This window comes from Malurus melanocephalus, unplaced genomic scaffold (assembly GCF_030028575.1).
Source record: "Malurus melanocephalus ecotype Western Australia unplaced genomic scaffold, MMel_1.1 scaffold_56, whole genome shotgun sequence".
Taxonomy (NCBI): domain Eukaryota; kingdom Metazoa; phylum Chordata; class Aves; order Passeriformes; family Maluridae; genus Malurus; species Malurus melanocephalus.
In genome coordinates, this window is record NW_026623288.1 from 1,384,386 (window position 1) to 1,406,480 (window position 22,095).

Below are 22,095 nucleotides of genomic sequence, written 5' to 3' on the forward strand. Positions count from 1 at the left end.
AAAGTTAATACTTAAAAGCAATGCAGGCATTCAAGAGCCAGATTTCAGAACCCCTTCAGAAGAACTTCATAGTTTTTGAAGATGGTAGTGAATGTGGTGCTATTAACTTTTAATTATCCACAAATYAATCATAGAGTTTATTGCTCCCTTTTGCTGTTTTCCATGTTTTAAATTGTATCTATACAGTTATTTCAAGAACATGAAATATTTCATATTTTATTAAAGTTTCTAGAACAGTACACAGCCTTAGAAAGGCACTAGCAAAGTTAGTCTGGAGAGGTTAGTTGGAAACATGGAAAACATCTTTTTACTTGAAACACAGAAAATACTTCAATAAGCATCCTGTCCAGAGACTAGGCTTTTATTCCTGCTCTGAATTCCTTAAGGACAATGACTTTTCCTCAACAGAAGTATAGTAAATTGTACCCCAATCACAAAAAGCAGCAATGTTTTCCAGTAACTTCTGAAATTTGTGTGGCCTTCTTACAAAAGGCATTGACCCCTGCCTTCCAAAATGTTTAAAGATGAACAATGTCTCATCTTTAAATAATTTATATGGCTTGTATTTTTGTTTCCTGTTCCAACCGTAATTATGTTTTCTACCTATGAACTGTGCAATATCAGCAAATACTCCAATTCAAATATGTGAATTGTGCAGTCCAAAGAAACTGGTCATACTGGTAAATCCATTTTATTTTTATGATTCCAAATCCTAAACTGATTTTTCTTCTCCAAAATACTTACAGTCATGATTTTGGGGAAGACAATAAACATTATTTAGCCTTCCTTTGCAGCTCAATGTGATTGTGCCATCATCAAAACAAAGTAGGGACAGGGAATCCTATGAGACTGAATGTCTATGTTGCAGGGAAGGGGAGAAAAACCATATTTCTCAAAATAAATACCCTAAAATAACATGCTGTGTTWTCACTACTGGTAAGCTGCCTTTCAATAACCGTATAGGGATTCCTAACAGAAAAAAATGGATACTCACCTATGTGATAAAATTAAAATTAAGTAAGTAAATGAAGCAATAATATTAAGTGACAACTTAATGGAAAAAGAAATATTCAWATTGCAAACCTTGTTTTGATTTATGATTGACATTGACACATGAAGCAATTCAACTACCACTAAATAAAMTGGATAAAGTAATCAAATAATATTAAAATGTTAAGAACCATCTCTGCACAAAAGACRTTATGAGAAAGGAAAAACAAACTGTAACAATCACACTGCTTTATATCATGGATATTTATTTTTTATGTAATGTACAATAACTTCTATGATAAAATTAAAACACTGGCAGTTTTCTTCCCCCTGCCTGGTTAACTGTTAAGAAAACTATTAAAATAAATTAAAGATGAAAAATCAGTGCTTCGAGAGTGTTACAGCYATACAGCTAGAGGAAAAGTAATGTACTTAAGAGGAGTGTATCAGTCCTTCTTTCTGTTATTTAACCTTCCCGGTATTATGAATGGAGTTTACCACTGCACAAGCAACTACTACACGGAGTGCCAGTGTATCAGCAAACAGCCAAACAACCCTTTATAAAAACTGAGTTTTTAAGGATCCATTGTGCAATACTTGCCTTTTCCCAGCTTTCAGCTGGTTGGCTACATACTGCAGGAGGCCTGCAAGTTCAATTGGGTATTTTCGGAAAACGGCACCACAAAAGCTTGCCAGACCTAAAGCAAAGAGAAACAGCTGTGACTGTGCCTCATGAGATACTGATCATTAAAAAACATTAACAAACTGCATACAGCATCTTAGCAATACATGCATTTTTGGAACACAAAGGAAAAAAATATTCCTATTGATTAAACTTGCCAGCTCTCCATTTTGTTTAAAATACTAGTCAGGAGGTGCAAGTGAAATATTGATCATAATGATCAATAGTGGAATAGATCATAGGGAGGGTGAAGTATTTTAAAYATTATTGTAATAAATAAAAGAAGAATACTAACTCTGCAGCCAGCTTGAGATTGTAGTGTCATCATGCTTCATTCTCTCCTTCTCAGGGTTTGCCAATGCTTCAATGATACAATCTTTGGTGGAGTTAAAGAGACTATTTTTCCTCAACTTACAAGCACAAAAGTTACAGAGATTTGTTTCTCTGGCTCCACGATTTGTAATCTCTGAATGTGATACATAAGTATAGCAAGAACTTGCATAGTTATGGTTTAAAAGAAATAAAACCATGAAATAGTAACTGAAAATCARTATTTACCTCACTATTTACAAGATCACTGCTTTCAAGAGTGAAAGTAGTAAAAAAACATTAAAAAAAAGAATTTTCATACTGTGAAAGAACTAACAGAGTTCTATAGCCCACTGCATATGCAAAGGTATTGTGCAAACTTCACTAAAATTACCAGCAAAAAGCAACAAGAATAGAAAACAGAGACAATATTTACTCACAGACAACAGATTTAATCTGGCCACAARTGCAGCTTTATCAATAAGTGATGCAGTGATTTACATTAAAGGATACAAGCCAAGACATCATAGTTCAGGGAAGTGAGGTATTTCAGTGAATCAACAACTGGAGTTATCAAGTTATCGTATTTTTGTATTTGTGAYAAAATCTGAAAGTTACAAAAGATACTCAGCTGAAGAGGGTCAGTAATCCTTATCTCTCACATCACAAAATAATGTAACAATACTTGTCCTCAAAACCTACACAAAACATGCTTAAAATTAATTTTTCAGAAGGTCCTAAACAACCATCAAAGTAAATAGGCAAAATCCTCGTACCTTAAAGATACCAGTGAACCATATCTCTAATGTCTAAATGTCTCTAATGCTCTGTATAGCAGTATTAATTTTTTCAAGTAAAATCTAAAAACTGGTAAATCAATACCCTTAGGCCACATTTGTGAATAAGACGAAGGCCTATCAATACATATTTACACCTCTCAAGCACCCTCTAACACCAAGGAATCTTAAAAATCCTTCCCAACTTCATAGGTATATTTCAGACTTCAAAGCTTTAAGTTTTCTTTTAAAAGACCTTGATCCATCTTCACCACACTCACAGACAACTGCCAGAGCAACTTAACCTGAATTAGCATTAACCTGATCAGCCATCCCTGATGGCTGACACCCACCYGAGACCCACCTCTGCTATCTCAAAGTAAATTTTTCTCTGCAGTTGGTTATTCAATAGCTGTTTTCAGATTTAGTATCTCATCATTAACAAAGCATTATTAACTCATATTAGTATTTCACGATGTGCATTACTAAAAAATTACTGTATTGTAAAATTCACATCAAAAGTGAAAAATCATAAAATCAGAGCAGCAGGTCCTTTTCCTGATGTTCAGTATCTGTTATTAGGATGAAACAGCATTCAAATACATGTATCTACATACATAATCAAATAAAATTGTAGGATTGCTGTGGCTCAGCTTCCCAATTTGTCTCCCAGAGGGTTTCACATTTTCCTTGGTTAAACGCCTGTAAAAGACAACAGAGAATATTTTGTTGCAACAGCCAAGCTAGAAAAATATTAAAACAGCAGATCAATGCCAGTGAAGAAATACCTTCGTTAATCTCAGTTGGTGATATGCAATACACTGTACCAAAGCTCAATATTTATTTATGGGAACAGACCACTTACTTCATGATGTATTTGGCTCGGTCTATGGTTTGAGCTTTAACTTTCACAAGAAGAGGGTGACTATTGTACGTTTCATTCTTCCATTGCCCATAGAGACGGTACCTGGAAAGGTTATACAGGAATTTCAGTACAGACAATTCACCAGCCCATTCCAAAGGAGAGAAACAAATCATTCTACTCACCGGTACTGGTATGGAAAGGTTTTGAACATCCCCCATAATTCCTCAGACATGCAYGCATTGCAGTCCATCAGGGAAAGAGATGGAAGCAAGACTTGATCAGTAATACTCAACAAGCAGCTGAACAGTGTCTCCTGAGATAAAGAAAAAACCCCAAGGTAACGATCAGGAAGTGYCTCAGAGGCGATATTACACATGCAATGAGCAAATGCACAAATGGAACATTTTAGCAGATTGATAAAAAAACAAGCACACCACAAGAGTAAGACTTCCAMAGCAAAACTTCCAAAAAATCTAAAAAATACCTAGAAGTAGCTCTCATCAGAAATCATTTAGTAAATAATTTATGGACTATATATATTGCCAMCATACTTGAACAAAGCTGCTGAAATCTTCAGCAGGTTGCATTCTTTTTTAAATCAAATATACCATTAAAAAATTGACGTTTTGTGGAGCTGCATTAAGTGCAACACAGGAGAAAATAGATTTTGGTAACTGCTTTCAATATATTAAGGCATTCCTCATCTCTACTTACATTTTCAAAATTTCAGATTAAAACCTGAAAGCATTATACACGTGCCCAAGACACGGTACCTATTTCCATGTTTTCAGTATCCTATCCTTAYCCTTTCTTAAATAGTTCTCTTTCCCACTGAGCTATTTTAAAATAACTATAGCAGCAATGAAAAAAAATCAAAATGCAAAATCCAGAAGAAATTTATTTTCTCTGCAATAAATCAGGAAGTCAGGATAAGCAAGAAAAAGGAGGAATAAGTAACAATCAAAACTGCAGAAACTTCATATTGAAAACTTGCTGATTAAAAAAAAAACAAAACATTTGTTTCTATAAGTTAGATTTCAACTGCACACTTGGGTTTCATTGTGAATGATCTTGATAATAAATTAGAAAATTCTGAGGTAAATAAATTAAGCAATTAAAAAAAAATAATTGTACTAATAAACACCTTCCCGACTTCCAATCTGTCTTTTTCTCTATGCTTTTCCCCACCATGAAAAGTGTAATTACAGAATAAATAGCTGGAAGATTTMCAGCTGATTCCAAGCAAATGAGAAGTAAAATGCACATTTGCTCACAATCTTGCATAAAAACACCTTCCTCCAAAATAAACTCACCATTTTCTCTTTATCTTCCTGTTTGCTTCCATCAGACTGAAACTATAACAAAGACAACCATGTTAATTGTAGCAGTTAATGTAACAGTTACAGTTTCAGAGCAGGGCCATCTCAGCAAAAGCATAAACCTGAAGAGCCAAGCATCTCTTAAATGTTTCATTTGCCACATCTCTCAGCATTAAAGTATTTTTAAACAGAAATTCAAATGCACAAATGAAATGCATTCCTTACACATACAGAGGCTTTGCACAATTTTGTCCAAAAAGGAATAATAGCTAAAGCTACAAGGAAACTTCCTATTACATATAAAGTATCAAATTTTCTTACTGGAGAGGAAAAGAATGCCTAAGCATTCACCTTCTACCTAAAAAAATCTCACGACTTCTGACACAATTACCAACAGCCATAGATTATTTCCCCATCCTTCTCTCACAGTAACATTCTCTTAAGCTCTTAGTCTTCATTATTGAATTAAATTTTCTCTCTGCTTGCTCCACTCACCATGAAAAGCATATTAAGCTATCACACCAGTAAGTGCACAATTATTTTAAAGGTACACTTTAGCATGAAAGCTGCAGAGCAATGTTAGTAGTCTAACTTTTAAACTACTGTATGGGTTAACTTAGARTCAAATTACCTTCAGTTATAAGTATTTCTACTGTGTGTTAAAAAGTAGTTTCATAACTAGAACATGCTGATGACAACAATGCATTAAAAATAACTTTCCCTAAGTTACCTTAACCACTCTGTCACTGACGAATTTCTTCACAGCTCCAACCTAGAGCAAATAGCTAAAATGTTGCTCATTCTTGTCAGAAACACATTGAATTGTTATATAAATATATTTGCAGTAAACCTGCACAAGAGATTCCTATAACCAATAATCTCCAATCCACTGTATATATCTACACAAAGAAAGCAGTTCTAATAGTCTGCTGACAGCAACAAAATGCATTAATCCTTTGAAATAATAACTTTGAAATTAAATGCACTGTCAGTGCAACATAGCCATCACTCAAATGATACCAATCTTCTCACTGGCCAGCAAGAAATGAGATGCTACAGAGTCAAGTGTATTTACCATTGGAAAATCTTACCATTCTGAAAGAGAACATGCAAAGAAATAATACATACACAGAGATATGGAAGTAGGGAAATAYTTGAAGTTTCCATGACTTCATTACAAAGATTACATGGAACCCAAAGTTATTGTAGGTCTGTCACCCTATCACTGCATCTTGGAACCTACTAAAACAAATTCTCTTGACAAAATATGCTACTTTGAACAAAAAGATCTTCAATCCCAAGAATAATCCATGTTCTTAGTTCAGCATCATCACGTATAGCTGGACATGAAAGTCTCCCCTCAGGTGGTATATAAATTATTAACATTCCAATATTTATTAGTGGAGATTGAAATAAAAATACTTTTAAGGAAACAGAAGTTATAAAATTTAAAACTTCCCTTCCAGTACCACTAAGATCAATGAACTTCTTCAATTTTCTGCCATAAGATAAAATGCTGGGTATCAAAACCATGATTTTTAAGCTTTGGGAAGGTGGACTGGTCATCAATAATAACAGTAATTCAAAAATTATTTATTCCAAAGTTTCTCTGAGCTGCTATTTTTTAAAAAAAAGTTTAAACCCTCWGTTGTTGACTTGAGAATAAACCAGAAACTGCTAGTTAAATAGCAAATTGCCAGAAAAGTGGCTAAAGAAATGATTAGCGTCAGTTTGAACTACCAAGTACATTTTAAGGAAGTTCAGAATATAAATTCAACTGGCAGGCTTTTAAAACGGGTCATACTGCCAAAACTTCAACAGACACATGGTAAAGATATGGTCAAAAGACAGTAACCAATCTCAAGAGATCAGTTTACTTGTGAAGCTGGCAACTTGATTTCCACATTGAACTCATCCTTAGCAGCATCTAAAGAATTGTCACTGACACAAGATCAATAGCAGCAGCATTTTAACTAAGCAGAACGGGGGAAAATACCATGAAGTAAAAGGATGCAACATCCCCTACTTCCAAAGCAACCTAACAGCTGGAACAGAAAGCTGAAATTATTTGTACTGCACATGTATTGGGTCATCAATCCTGACTACATTGTTGCTGTAATAAGGTGAAAGACTCCTGGCAGTCAGGACCATATGTCTGTTGGGTTTTTTAATTACACAAACACAGATGTTAAAAAATATGAAGGCCATTAGCATAGGATATTGCTAAATATCCCTGGTTATAAACCATAAGTGCCCTAATTTGTTCATAAAAATGTTCATAGATATAAAATTGATCAAAAAGTAAAATAAGATTCTCCAAGTTTGCCCTTAGTCAAAATTTTCTTTTGTTACACCATTTGAATATCTACACAATACGAAAGACAAGCATTTTTTGACATGAGAACAATTGATATTTTTCACATTTTGACCAGCTGTTTGTCATACCAACCTCTTTCATAAATGCTTTTCCAAGGCGCACRACTTTTGCAAATAAAATGGGATCATGGGACAGATGAGGACCAAGGTAACAAAGCATGTTGAACACTTCCTTTCTCAACTCCTCAAAACTCTCTGCTTGTTTTGGTGCTCTCTTGTTTGGCAAAGAAGAAATCGGTGACCCTTTAGCTCCTTTAGGTACACCAACTCTGAAAAATAAAACGTGCAGCACTTTACATAAAATACAAGTGAGAACTTTAGAAATGTATCACTAATTAGGCTAATTACTGAATTCWTGCTTATAAAGAAATCATTTCTTCCCCAAGTAGAGCAGAACTGTGGCTGTCACTTTACCTGCGGTACAGAGGCTCAATTGTCACATGGACGAGCTGGCAAAGCGCGATGGCGATCGGCTTGTGCGAAGTAGCRTAAAACGGAGGCATCTGATCCATAATACTTTGTGCATGGTGCCAATCACCAATTTTTAATAAGGCTTCCAATAAGCCAAGTTTTTGATTATCAGGAGGCTGCAAGATAATAAAAAGTGTGTTCATAAAGTCTCCTTAATACTTCTCCTTAAGCACCTGCAATCCACAGCTAGAGGAAAAAACCTTGCACTTCAACTGGGTAATAAAAACATAGGCAAAATAAAACTCAGCTAGACATTTAGACAATAAGCAGACTTCCAAAGAAATTATAAACCATTCCATGTAGAATTTAACATCTAGATCATAGAAAAAGTTAAAAATAAAACAGAAATTTATAAAGTTGTCTGATGTATGTCTGATCACATACTTCTCAAACTGTCAATCTATTGCAGCTTATTTCCTTACAGGACATTTTAATAACAATGCAAGCATTCAACAATCCTTTGCTGTGTGTTTTTCTGGGTTTAAAAGCACAAACTTCTCTTGCAAAAGCAGATTAAAAATAAAAAAAAAAAAAGCCAAGCCAAACTCAAACTTTTCTCTTAGTATGCCTGAGCCACAAGTTTCACAAGAGCATGTATTCTAGGAGACTCTACATTTAAGTGCAAGTCTACACTGAGTTTTCCAAATAACCCTTTTGAGGGTTAGAAGGCAGAAGAGGAAACAGGACTCCACAAGTAAGGTCATGCCTTAAAGCACTTTTTCAGGRGCATGGTATTGATATATTTTATTGTTATAAATTGGTTTTCCCTGGCCCCTAAGGTAAAAGTCTATTSCTAAGTGACTAACAGTAAGGAAAACTAGCTCTAAGTAACTACAAGCTATGATGATGGYTACACCTAGGTAAGGAAGATTACAAGTCTAGGACAAATAATTTTATTATTTTAAAGCAAAATATCATTTTATTTAAACCACACAAGCAGACATGGCTGACAAGAACAATAATTAATTACAAATTAACAGACAGACACTTGAACGGTTCTAGAGTTTGCGTGGCTTTTTTAATGGGGTTTTTTTTCCCTATTGAAACTTCTTTATTACACTGGCAAACATTTTTCTCATAGCTTTGATAATAGAAAACAGCATAGCACRTAGTAATATGCACAGGAAAGCTTCCCATCAAAACAAAATGCTGAGACCTATTCTATATTCATGTTGAATGGAGCTCACACACTGCTTGACTGGTCAGTGAGCAAGTTCTGACACAAGCTCTCCAAAGCCAAGACATGCCTGGCCCAGAGGGGTCAGTCTGGAATTGCTGTCAAACCCAGTCCTGCCGCCCACAYTCCGACCTCTCCACATCTCCTATTACACAGTTATGGCAAATGCATCTTAAAAGGCAAAAGTAGATAATGCATTTGTCAAGACTGAATTACTCAYATTAGAGTCATAAGATAATAATGAACTTTAACCACACAAAATAAGCACTCTGTGGATTTAAAAGAAAAGTCAGGTCAATAATTGTTAAACACTGCTTTTCTTAGGCAGGCATTTATTCCACAGTACATTAAAATGATTTGCTGGGTACARTGTACCTGAATTTAGACTGTCTGTCAACAGCTTTCACATATAGTTACTCCCCTAACTGCTATGAAGTGCACACCTAAGCACATACAAAAATACTTTTAACACAGAAACAAGCTTTTCAAGAAACAGCATGCATTGCATAACAGTGYGTCCAGTCACAGAAATTGGTTTTTGTTAAGTACACCTCTTAATTTTCCCATCACACAGGCTCAGTCATTCTAATCCTTCAGAAAAATGCTGCACTTTCTGATAGAGCTTAAAATTCCCTAGTTCTTAATTCTAAAGCTTAGCCATAAAAACTGCCTTAATTCCTCTGACATTACTTGCAATGCATACACTGCCCACATCCCATCAAGAGTTTATTTTTCTATCAGAACAGTGACAAACACGCTTCAGAAAATTCTGGGCAGCCCCATCTGACTGCAGAGGTGAACCAAAGCAATGTGGTGTAATAAAAAAGGAGGTGTAATCCGAAATTTAAAGTGGGTGAAAGGAATTGGTTTAAGCAGCAGCTGTGGCTGCAGCTGAGAGCCAGAGAGCAGTAACTGTATTGGATGCCTGAAGGAAGAAAATGGAATTAGATTTTTCAAGCTAGGCAAGAAAAATGAAAGGAAGAAGGAAGGTCAGAGATTAACAGAATCAAGGTGAAGTAGAAGTAGGAATGGGTAGACAAACCAGACTGATAAGGAATCCAGGAGGATACAGAAAATCAAGAATGGAAACTGTCAAGACTGATGGATCCCTCCCCCCACTCCAGCGTACCACATAAAAACACAAATATCAAGCTTTGATTTTACTTTTTTTGTTTGTTTTAAATAAGATATTTAAGAAGTACTTAGGCACTCAAATGRAGATGACAACAGAGTGGCCACTAAGAGATTAAATAATTTGATTTCTAAAATAAGGCTTGGACGTGCTATACCAAATTAGACCTAGGGCAACATGAATATGACATAGTAGGAACTTAAATGAAGAGTATAAATTTACACCTATGGAGATACAGATTTGAAGGAAAGCACAGTGAACAGTTAAAATTAAAAATGTTTAACTACAACCTTTTTCTACAATGCAGGATAATTATACCAACATTTCTAAGTTTGGCAATTCTCTACATCCCAGTTCTTGATTGAGAGAAATAAGGAATAAGCTCTTATTAATGTCCTTATTTTTATGAAATCAACTAGGATTATACTATCACCAATCCCAGAACTGCATTTTTTAAAGACTGTGAAGTGTATGAATGCTGGGACATACTTAGTGGAGCTGATACAACAAAAARGGAGAGAAGAAATCAATTAGCCATTGAACCAAGAATATTTTATGTGCAGAAATCCACAACAAACCCCRAACTGTGCATTTTTGCACATTCAATATAACAGAAGTGAAGTCAAAGGACAAATACAAGSCATCCAAGAAGTACATAATTATTTTTCAAATAAATACAAGCATGTTTCATAACAATTGTTTTGTTTAATTAGATGTAATTTAAATTAATATTATTGAAAAGAAAGCTACTCGGACCCACCTTTTCAGTTTTCTCCTCCTCTTTTTCCTTTTCTTTCTCTTTTTCCTCAGTCTTTTCAGATGATAAGACGACCATTGTAAGTTTTCTGACAATTTGTTTAGCTTCCACTATCTCTCGCTTGTGTTCCTCAATGATGGCATTATCCCCTGGCAAAAGCTGAAAAAACCAGAATATTATATCTGAAAATTGGAAGTGACCAACTGCCACTGCGGATGTCCTTCCCTGATACTAATCAGACAGTCTTTCAGGGAGTCAGCTTCTTTTCCTGTCACTGTCATCCCAACAGGGAATTACACTAAAAACAGACTATTCTGAAATCGAAATAATATCATTCTACTTCTTCACACCTTTCGTTGTCTGAGCTCCCCTTGCCCTCCCCAATTCACCACTCAGCTGCAGCTTTACGGTGACAATTATGCACATATTCAGTGATACTATTAACATAACTCAGTGCCTTTAATCCAAGCCATTATTCAAAATATTGCYCATCTGAAGGGAAAAAAATTTAATCACCAAGGAAAACCARGTAACCTACTCAGCCACACATTTTGATTGCACCTTTATTTTAAAGAAAYACMATTTTTTAAAGCTTACCAAATTTTCTATTYATGAACAATGTGGGTTAAACACAWGTAAGATCTGTTCWTTAAGAAATCATCTTGAATACAAGTACCTAGTATGAAAAAACCTCAGCAGTCTTGTACTTGAGAATAATCAGGGTGAGGATTATGAATAACTCAAAAGGACAAGTTGTGAGACAAAAGAAAAGCTCTTTTTCTGACAAAGCCACACTYCAATTTAGCTCCTGAAACCAAGCTCACACTTGTCCTGCAAATAAGTAATCAAAACTTACTGCAGAGTCACAACCTCTTCGATACAGTCATCTTTAATTCTAATGGTTTTAGTGAGAGAAAACTTTTACTGTTTTTTCTTTGCCCAAACTGATCATAGAAGGAGGTAAGACAGTAGAATTCCTCCACTTCACAGAAATTTGGGGAAGAATAAATCCCACTTGGAAAAGTAAAAGGTTTAAAGGGCTGCAATTTTCTCATTTGGAAACASAGGAAACTCACTAAGATTAACCAAGAAGAACCAAGTGTGGAATTCCAATGGGTAAATTGTATCTTCAAGATGCCATACATTCCATCTGGCTTTGTGCACATATATACACTAAATGAGAACAGCTTTTACAGGCTTGGAAAGGCAGGGGGGGAAGGGGTGGGAACTTGTTAATTATTTTACAGAAACTTTCATAGCAAGTTAAACTAAGCCTAAACTCAAAAGTGATTAGAAACAATATACCATCCCAAACATGCAAAGACAGAAACTGGCAGAGAGATTCTGGAATGAGACCGAGAATCACCATTATGCAGGTGAACAGAGCAAATGACTGCAGGGACACTCGAGCTGTGAGACAGGAAACATGCCCATACCTGCACAAGTCTGAGCTGAGATTGCTCAGGCCACTGCAGCCCCACGTCTGAGCATGTCTCGTAAACWCACAAACATTCTTTAAAAAACAAGCATTATCATCACACATTCCTCACTCCACACCAATTATCTGAGACATGCACTCCTACTCTTGCTCCACCCAACACAKTTTTAGCCAAAATACTCCTATGAAGCCAGAGACAGTTATTGACAAGTCAGACTGTGGCTAAGGCTATAAAATGCCACACAAAGTAATGGCAGGACTGCCTWCCAAACCTTCCACAGATGCAACTGGGACTAATTCCTCAATGTCGATGCAAGAGTTGAGTCTTAAAATTTCTAATCTTAGAATATCCATGGATATTCTGCAATTTAAAATTCTTCTATAATGTGAAACTAATCTGATAACTATAACATGCTATTAACCATTTGTCAAACTGGAATGCTGGTTGGTTAAGTCTGTCAGACTACAGAGAGTAAGCTTCTGATTATACCTGAACACCTAAGTCCATTTGCTTTCTTCAACCTTAACAAATGATCRGAATTCTTGTAGAGACTGAAAGACCTATTCAGAAACAAGCATTAAAAAAAAAATCATACTATTGAACTAAAAGAATGTTAGGAGATGATTGTCCTACCACCTCCCCAAAAACTGATCTTGTAAAGCAAAATTCAAATTGTCTAACTCTTAAGAAAGGTTACTTGGGCATTTACTTCCAACTTCCTACTCTGCCAGARGGTAAATAGACTGGAGGATGTTAGACAGATAATTCAAATAAAGTTTATCAGCATTCATATTTCAATATGTGCTTATTTTAATATTTGGCATTAAGAAAGCACCAAATTCAGAATGTTATTAATCTGAAAATGGAGAGCTAGGGTAAAGTATATGATTTTCTTTTTATTAAATGTCCTTAGCTTTGACATCTAGCAGAGTAGTACTGCCACTTACATGAACATAAAGATCTTCCAAATCTATGAGATTATGTTGCAAAAGGACAGCAGCAACTCTGTATAAGGAGGAAGGGGTCTCACCACTCGGATCCTAAAATGGAACAACATTGCAAATTTAAGAAAAGAGCAATCAGACCACAGTAGAAGGTTATGAAAYAGGAACCAATCAAAGTTCAGATGAAACATATTAACCTACAGTTCTCCTTGTTATCATGTTACTTAACTGCTATTTATTTAACAGTTATTTATTTCTTTAACTGCTGYTACTCCCARGTCACTAACTGCAATACACATTCAATATTTTCAGAAACAAAAATGTTCAACTATCATCATACTCTATAGCGCTTGTATGCAATCCTAACTATATTTTAAAAACTTCCTTGAATATATTATCAAATATCAACCATGACTCCCMTGCAAACAGACTCTTCACTTCTGGGGATAAGTCTTATCCCCAGATAAGAGCCAGAGCTTACACAACTCTACAAATTCAAATGGAAGGTACCGAAATTGTTCTCAACATTTTTAAGAGAACATTAGGCATTCTTCTGTAAAATATGTTAAGAGACTTCCACTCAAATAATGAAGTTATTGCTTTTAATACTGGAGTATTACAACCTAAAAATTGGTTTCTWTGCAAAAAAAGAAGAAAAAACCTGCAGAAAATCTGTTACTACAGTTCAACCACCAAACCCAAAAACTAAGAATGGAAATACATTACCTGATAAAATTTGAATTTGAACCCAAGGATATGGCATAGAGTTTGAGGTTCACACATGTACATGTAAGATTCTATCAGTGGTACAAAGAAATCATCATACTCAGGCCTGCATTCATAAACTTCTAGGATAATATCCAAAACTCTGTTAGGATCAAGATTGAAACATCCTAGTGGAGAAGGACAGARCAGAAGAGTTAAACATCTGGCACTCTGACCATGACATTCTCATCATGATTCAACTTAGAAATATGGAAAAATCATTAGAAGAACTAGGTAAAAGAAGAACATTTACTACTTCTCATTTCTCTTCATAAGGAATCACTCATTCAATATCAAGAACAAAAGAATGTTCATGTATTGAACTGATACCTTAAACAGCAAAAAGCATTACTTTGTTATGCTCCAATCTGCCTGCTGAGATGACAAGCACATCCTCAAAAGATACTGCTGAAATAAGTCAAAATCACAGCATGCATATCTGAGGCTACACCATAAATTCAGTATCTAAGTTAAGTATACCTACACAACATTCCCMAAACCAACTTTTTCACAGAAACAGGAATTTCAAAACACTGTAATTCTATCCAAGGTGATCTATTCTCTGCAGTCATGAGATCATATAGGAAAACCAATGACCATATTATTTCAATAAATTCCTTACCTATTAAAGATTTGATATTTTCAAGGATTAAATCACTAGTGATATTTCCAGATAAGTCTTGACCCAGTTCTGCAATGAGTTTTGCATAACCTTCATTCTCCTCTCTTAGCAAATTAAACTTCTGTTGCTTATAACTGCAAATAAACAGAAAGTAAATACTATTGTGTAACATGCATCCAGTGAAGCTTATTTATGCTTTCAGCAATTTGTTATACAAAATGCTAATTTTGAACACRTTTTTAAGAACTTGTCATTTATCCGAGCTATTGCAAAAACTACTGAATGCAGTATATGAATGAATACCTGTAAGGTAGCAAGCACTCTCCAAACAAATCCARCTCTTCTTTTATTTCAAATGCAGACCATTAAAAAGCTTAGACTTACACTTAACAGGAAAGCTTGCTCTACACACTGCTCKGGAGAACTGCTCTGTAGCAGTCCATGCTTAAGAACCTTCTTGAGACTGAGACTGAAACATTGGATGCAGAGACAAAAACCAAACATACACCAAAAAAACATAACCCATGTTGCCCAGACTAAAATAACTGTTTGCCTCGTTASGGAAACAACAACTATTCTTAATTGATGTAACAGCAATAATTRATTTTCTCACACTTTGTAAATTCATGTGTCACAAATAAAATTAAATATTCATCCGCATATATGGAATCACTGTAGCAAAAGCCATAGCTAACATGAGATTCTGTACTTCTCAAGAGTTTGAAAACTAAGGGCTAACAAAATTCTTCTGTCAATGACAATTTAAAGTGCAACAAAACATATTTCTTAAAGAAAACTGAGTATCTTCAAAGAAAACTGAGTATCTTCAAAGAAAACTGAGTATCTTCAAAGAAACACTGCACATTAGTAGAAAACCCTGTTACCAGACTAATTGCCATTGCCCCTACCCACCCACTCCCCAAACAACCCTTGCCCCAAAACTTACAATAGTTTTGTCTTTATTTTAACAGATTTTTGATTGAACTGTTGAGACTGTTTGATGAGTCCCAATGACTCCAGCGTCTCTGGATCTAAACGCTCCTTTAGGACAGTGTCAGATACAAGATACTAAAAAACACCAAAAACACACACACCAAATTTGTCAATTACAAAGAACTAGAAACCGCACAATTATTACTTTATGCTACATGTGCATTCTGACTAYAACAGAAAAATTTGCATTTTGCTTCAAACACAGAAATAGACAAAACTGAGACACTATTAACTGAAACTGGAATTTTACAGGGGTAGGTTTTATATACAAGAGCACTTGAAAAAACAAGCCCTAGAGTCTAATTGGTGGTTACCAAGTTTACATTGCATAGCATCCTGAGACATTACCACCAAGAACTGCATATTTACAAAGCCTATTCTCATATTATGTGACAAAAGTCTTATTTTCTTATGCTGAAGTTTCCTACAAATCAAGCTTCCTCAATGTATTAGGAATGCTACTCCTAAAGACAGAGGAGGTTGCACAAAGAAGTGCAACTCAAAGCACACTTCAGAAGCAAAATTCCTGTTGCAGGTGGAAAAATTTAAGTTCTCTCAAAACTCTTTAAAAAACTCAAGGGAGAGCAGTACTATATTCTTCTATCACAACAATTTGAAGATGAATTTTTAAATAATTTGTGAAAACACTCAGTCTTTTCTGGAGAGAAAAAAAAAATGTAAGCTTCATTTTTCTTGACAGATTTTGACATGCAATTTTGCCAAAAGACTTCCTAGGTGTAACTTACCAAACAGGCCAATACCAGTTGTGTAAAATGATCCCTCTTATTTTTTTCTTCTAAACAACTTGTTTCAATATCTACAAAAGAAGATGGGGGGAAAAAAGAAATCATTACTTGTGAAATTTTGAGAGTTTCTTCTTTTAGTGACTATTCCAATAAATGATAACACAAGGCAAAGCAGCTTGTTGGTAACAYGGTAGCTTATTGCCACTTCCCACCCACGCATCCCCCATGGGGTCCACATAATTCTCACACATCCGCAAGTCTCATGAAAAGTAAAACAGAAACCAGAGGAATGCTGTAATAACTTTTCTTGCCCTTCTGTTTGCTGCAATAACGCTTATGGCAAGCATTAAAAATCAATAATAAGCACAAAAACAGAAATACGAACCGCTGAAGAGAATTGCGTGATCCTGGCCTTAAGGTAATGCTCTAATCTCTTTCCCTGTGGCTTCAGAGAACTACCATTTACTGTCTGTCTGCAGTCTTTACCAGCTATGGCTCTGTATTACCATTAATTTCTTCTGTATTGTCAACTACTGAGAACAACTCGCTCCTATGGGAACAATGGCAAGGGAAGCAAACCTTCTAAAGTAGTTTTGACAAAGCACATGATTACAGAAAGTGAGGAGCTGCAAAAGGAGTAGAAAACTCCATAAAAGAAAGCATGGCAGATATTACAATAAACAAACAAAAAACCCAGCAAACGTACACACTTTAAAATCAGACCATAGAGAGAACATCARCAACAAAAATATGAGAAAGAAGGCCCTAAAAAGACTGAAAATCAGTGATGTAGCAGGGTAGAARTGGAGGCAACAGACCAGCCAGATCAACCTGGACCTTAGCAGCCAAGACTCTCAGCCAAAGAACAAGCTGCAGTAGAAAATTAGTCCAGGGAACGAGGATGAGTAGACAAATTAAAATTCATGTTCTTTGTCCCCCAAGTTTGAAATCTAGCTCCTCAGCAAAACTATTCTGTGCTACTAGTGGAAGCATGACATTTGGCTACACACTAATTTAAAGGAAAAAAAGAAAAATAAAGAAAAATAAATAATAAAAAGCTGATAGATAAGCTAGCGTCAGTTATTCAAGCAGTTTAAGGAGCAACTAAATCTTCTAATGAAGATTAAAAAAAGACAGGACATCAGAATAATACTGCATTATGAAAACTAGTTATTACAAAACAATGATCTAAGTACACAGAATGAAACAGTACAAATAAAACAAAGTCAAATTTATCATTCAGATGTATAAAATCAAGGCTGCACATGCAAATTTAATGAGGTGGCTCGCTTCACAGGCASCCACAGCACAGAAGATGCCTCACTCCTCTAGTACACAGAACACACAGGATCTGTGATGAGCAGACCATCAAAAGAATTTTCTGAAATTTTTTGAAAAACACAGACATGAAGAAAGACAGAAACTGCAGGCAGTTAAAGCTGGAAAGCACTAGAGCAACAGCTTTGGAGCAACATTACAACACAAAAATCCAGAAGTTATCACCAGAATAAGATGTATACATCTTSAAAGCCTGCTCAGCTGGCAGATGGTGACTCGATGCCATTTGCCTTTAGATTTCTGGACAATTAGCATAAGCTCCATTTCACTAATAGTGACTGTACAGACAAAAATATTTACAGAACACATTCTGAGGAGAAGGGATCTACCTACCAGTAAGTCAACTTTTATTTAAAATATTTAAGAATGATAACATCACTAAGTCACTGATTCCATTAGCTAACATCCAACATTCTTATAAGCTAGCTCCTTTAACTATTCTTGGCAGAACAATTTCCACTGCCTTTAATAGGCAAACTGTGAGAAACTATAACAGAACAAAGCAGAATGAAAAGACATTAACAACAGAAGTACAGATACAATGAGGAAGGATCAACACATGCTTTGTAAAAAGACTCATGCTTAACAGATTCAATRACATTTCCTGAAGAAGTCAACAAGTAGATATACAAAACATATATTTCTCYGAATTTGTTGCAATACTGACCGGAAGGGAACCCAACTTACCTAATATGCAGAATACATCAGCTAGAATAGAAGGCATATCTTCTCGAAATTCCTAAGAAACAAGAKCCGACTTAATGAATACAAAAATTCCAATAGGCACACTTAGAAAATTATTCCATTATATGAAACAACACTTCATCATAAAGTTCAGATTAATTAATAATGCATATTATTCATATTAATAATTCATATCAATAACAAAGGTGCTTAATTATTGACTAATATCTAATTTAAGCGCTGTACTAATCATTGACATATAATGAAATACCATAACCTTGAAATGTAATTTAGGTCTACCTCAAGATCAGGGACAAAACCCCCTGGTTAGTCCCTCCACCTCTTCAGCCCAAGGGAACACCCTGTGTGAGGAGCAGCAGCCTGTACATTGACCTGCTCTTTCTCAGGTACCAAACACATTACAGTTTCCTACAGCAACCAAAGATGCAGCGTTGTCACATGCCACCCCAACAGCAAGGTGCACAACAGCCTTGCCTTCCCTCAACCCCAATGCTCAAGTTCAAAAAAACCTAAAAAGGTAGCACTACATTATTGCAACACATTTTTTCTCAATGTTCCATGCATGTCAAAGCAACAACTTAACAAAAATAAGAAATAATTTCTAAAATATTKTAATGTATTTTTTCTAGTTTGCTTCTTCAAGAAACAGCTGCATTTGGCAAGCTTGGATTTACAGAGGAAATTAGTTTTCCCTATTTTCTCTACTTATTCAAAGTATTTTAAGAAAAACCTTTATCAAACAAAGAATAAGTCTAATGCAATATTTCAAAGGCCATCTCAGAACTTGGACATCCAACAGTAAAATGGCAGGCACATTGTCACACATGTTATATAAACCAGTAGGTGGCATCACAGATGTGCTGGATGAACAAGTGACATTTATTTTTAGCATTTATTAAAACTTCAATCTTCACATGCCCTTTAAAAATTACTTAATTTTTAATTTATGATTAAATGAACATATCTATTCCTCACCACAAAAAGCAGAGGGAAAAAAATGAAACCCTGCCAGTCTACATTTATATCAAGCGCACACAAATGAAGAAAAAGAACTTGACAAGAATGAATTTCAGACATGGAAAAAAAATCTCTTCAATATTCTGCTTAGATTCCATTTGGTCTTTTATAAGAAGGATTTTATTAAGTATGCAATTAGTACAAACATACACTTACTATGACATCACCAAGAACATTAGAAGCTTGATCATGCTTTAAGTTTCCTCTGACAACGTGRTAAGCAAGCTCATACAACGCCTGCTGGATATCTGTTGGAAGACAAGAGATRATAAGGAACATGTTAGCTAMTCCTTTGCGTAACTGCTAAAGTAATGTTTACAATAATGCTGTAGACTTCAGACAATGGACGAGTAAAGTGGATATGCTTCCCTTACCAATAAAGGGGATTACTTTGTTATCGCTGATAGATTAAAATTGTTCATCAATATCTAAGATTTCRYACAAGCAGAGACTAAGAGATGATCCACTTTCTCTAGAGAGTTCATGGAATAACATGGGAAAATGGGAAGAAAAGCCACTGTACTGCAGAGAGTAACTTGAGTCTTGACAGTTGGCTTAATAAAGACACCTTTACCTTGTAATTCACATACATATCACACTACACATACATAGGAAACAGTCCAGTACTTTCCTTATCATGTCTCTCATAGACATGCTCTCAAAAAACACTTATCTAAAAGAAAGTAAAATTAAATTGGAGAAAAAAATGCTCAATAGGGATTATTTTTTATTTYGTTTTTAAGGRAAGTCTCCMAGTCAAGAATGCCACCTTACAAAARCTTGTATTRAGCTGAAGCASTAAACAGGCGYATTCCATTTGAGGAAAACCTTGCAATGTTAAACATGGTTGTAAAACCAGCTCTGATAAACCTGTAAGGTTCTCAAATAACAGASAAAAATGTTCTTATGATTTTTACTATATGAAAAATAACAAAACCCCATGCTTTCACCTTGAGCTTTTACCACAGTTTGCTCAAACAACATTCAATAACAAGTTATACAGAACATAATGCCTTAAACCAAGTACTCAACAATGTGGTGACTGCAAACTTCTGTGAGTGAATTAAAACAATTTATTTTTTTTAAATATACAGGACAATTTCACACTTGCACACATAAGGGTTCATATATTTAACTTTAAAWATATATATATAGTTTGCATGTYGATTTTGCAAACTGGAATTCCATTTACTACAGCACAGACCAAATACTGGACGATGCTGCCACCACCCATTACAAAGAAACCTCTGGATGTCTGAAGGAATTCCTTGTTGTGGATGTTTGTATCTGCAGTATTCACCTTTAGCACACACTAATGGTCACCATACATGAATGTTCCAAGCACATACATGCAGAGGTACCATAATCAACTGTTTCCAGGCTTGTTTTTTATTCAAGTAAAACCAACAAGCTACACAACTTACCTCTGAAACCCACATCATGGTTTTTGTTTTCACTGAGAGCACGACACAGCTGCACACTAAAATAAAAATTTAAAAAAAAATATTAGATATTAGCATAYATACACATATGTTTTGGGGTTCTTTTTTTGTTGTTGCTCTCGCTAAAACAGCTTTAGATTTGGGCAGTTTCAATGGATGACATTTTCATTTTTCCACAGTAAGCCCTAATTYAGAGAATTTACACAGCAAAGAAACACAAGACTCCCAACAGATCTCATACACCTATAAATATTCTTCCTAACGTGACACCTCCTTGGGAAAAATAAGAACATGAGGCAATGTGGAAACATGGAAGTACTAGCAATAACCTACTATCATTACCCATTGAGGAAATGCTTCTCATTGAATTACTATGACTACGGTAGTTTCAAAATCTCTCCTGTAAAAAAMTGTAAAATACAGTTCTGTAGCAATCAATTACTCATTCTATTTCCATTCTATATAGATTATCACTTCTCTAGCAGGACTAAACAGCAGTTCCAGCAATCAAAGGATTATAATTAGCAAATGTAAGGTATACACACCCTTTAAAGACAACTAGAAAATGGGAAGCTTCACACATAACATAATCAGCAGAAACATAGCTCAGCAAAAAGCAAAGGTATGGCTAAGACATTCTAAACACTATTAAAGAGAATGTAATGTATTTGAAAATAACCAGAACAGAAATAGCAAAATAGGGGAATAGGTATTTTATCTTTCATGAATGGTAAGTACACATTTTTTAAAGGATAGACTTTTTCCCCAGCTGCCCCCAAAGAGTGTTTCAATTCAATATAAATCAATTTTCTTAAATTTTAATTACTCCTTCATAAAGAAGGTGCCCTATAAGCACTCATTTCTAAGTGCTGTACACAAAYAACAGTAAAGTAAAATATCTGATTCGAAAAAAATTTATCTGAGATGTACACTTGGAGGCCTACACCATAGGTAGTATCATCAATCAGGTTACAAGAGCAACAATCATGTCTGCTTGGACTGATGAGTTCTTTTAAGCACATCTTAATACAAAAATCAGAATTTCAACCTCTTTCCATTCTCTTTCCAGAAGTATCAATATAGTATTAACAACTTCACATGACTTAAAGACATGGATCTTTTTGATCAATATAACAAGAAACTCTAAGATCAATCTGCAAACAATATGCTTAATATTTGCAATTACAACCCCCTGAATTATTAAATTGGAAAAAAAAACAAAAAACAAAA

General features: G+C 35.0%; 1 protein-coding gene across 5 annotated transcripts in view; it reads right to left on the reverse strand.

Moving 5' to 3' along the window:
- THOC2 (THO complex subunit 2) overlaps nucleotides 1–22,095 on the reverse strand; it is a 46,410-nt gene that overhangs the window by 20,492 nt on the left and 3,823 nt on the right. For all 5 annotated transcript variants that reach the window (XR_008965311.1, XM_057365658.1, XM_057365656.1 and 2 more), the window contains exons 2-19: nucleotides 20,848–20,903; nucleotides 19,580–19,671; nucleotides 18,389–18,440; nucleotides 16,364–16,434; nucleotides 15,571–15,692; nucleotides 14,625–14,758; nucleotides 13,964–14,130; nucleotides 13,241–13,333; nucleotides 10,858–11,013; nucleotides 7,732–7,904; nucleotides 7,391–7,586; nucleotides 4,936–4,977; nucleotides 3,805–3,935; nucleotides 3,623–3,724; nucleotides 3,375–3,459; nucleotides 2,495–2,588; nucleotides 1,968–2,048; nucleotides 1,592–1,688 (exon numbers count right to left, since the gene is read on the reverse strand). Coding sequence is in view for 4 of the 5 variants with exons in the window: in XM_057365658.1 (XP_057221641.1) it covers nucleotides 1,592–1,688; nucleotides 1,968–2,048; nucleotides 2,495–2,588; nucleotides 3,375–3,459; nucleotides 3,623–3,724; nucleotides 3,805–3,935; nucleotides 4,936–4,977; nucleotides 7,391–7,586; nucleotides 7,732–7,904; nucleotides 10,858–11,013; nucleotides 13,241–13,333; nucleotides 13,964–14,130; nucleotides 14,625–14,758; nucleotides 15,571–15,692; nucleotides 16,364–16,434; nucleotides 18,389–18,440; nucleotides 19,580–19,671; nucleotides 20,848–20,903 (1,944 nt within the window). In the remaining variant the exon portion in view is untranslated. The remainder of the gene's footprint in view (nucleotides 1–1,591; nucleotides 1,689–1,967; nucleotides 2,049–2,494; nucleotides 2,589–3,374; nucleotides 3,460–3,622; nucleotides 3,725–3,804; nucleotides 3,936–4,935; nucleotides 4,978–7,390; nucleotides 7,587–7,731; nucleotides 7,905–10,857; nucleotides 11,014–13,240; nucleotides 13,334–13,963; nucleotides 14,131–14,624; nucleotides 14,759–15,570; nucleotides 15,693–16,363; nucleotides 16,435–18,388; nucleotides 18,441–19,579; nucleotides 19,672–20,847; nucleotides 20,904–22,095) is intronic.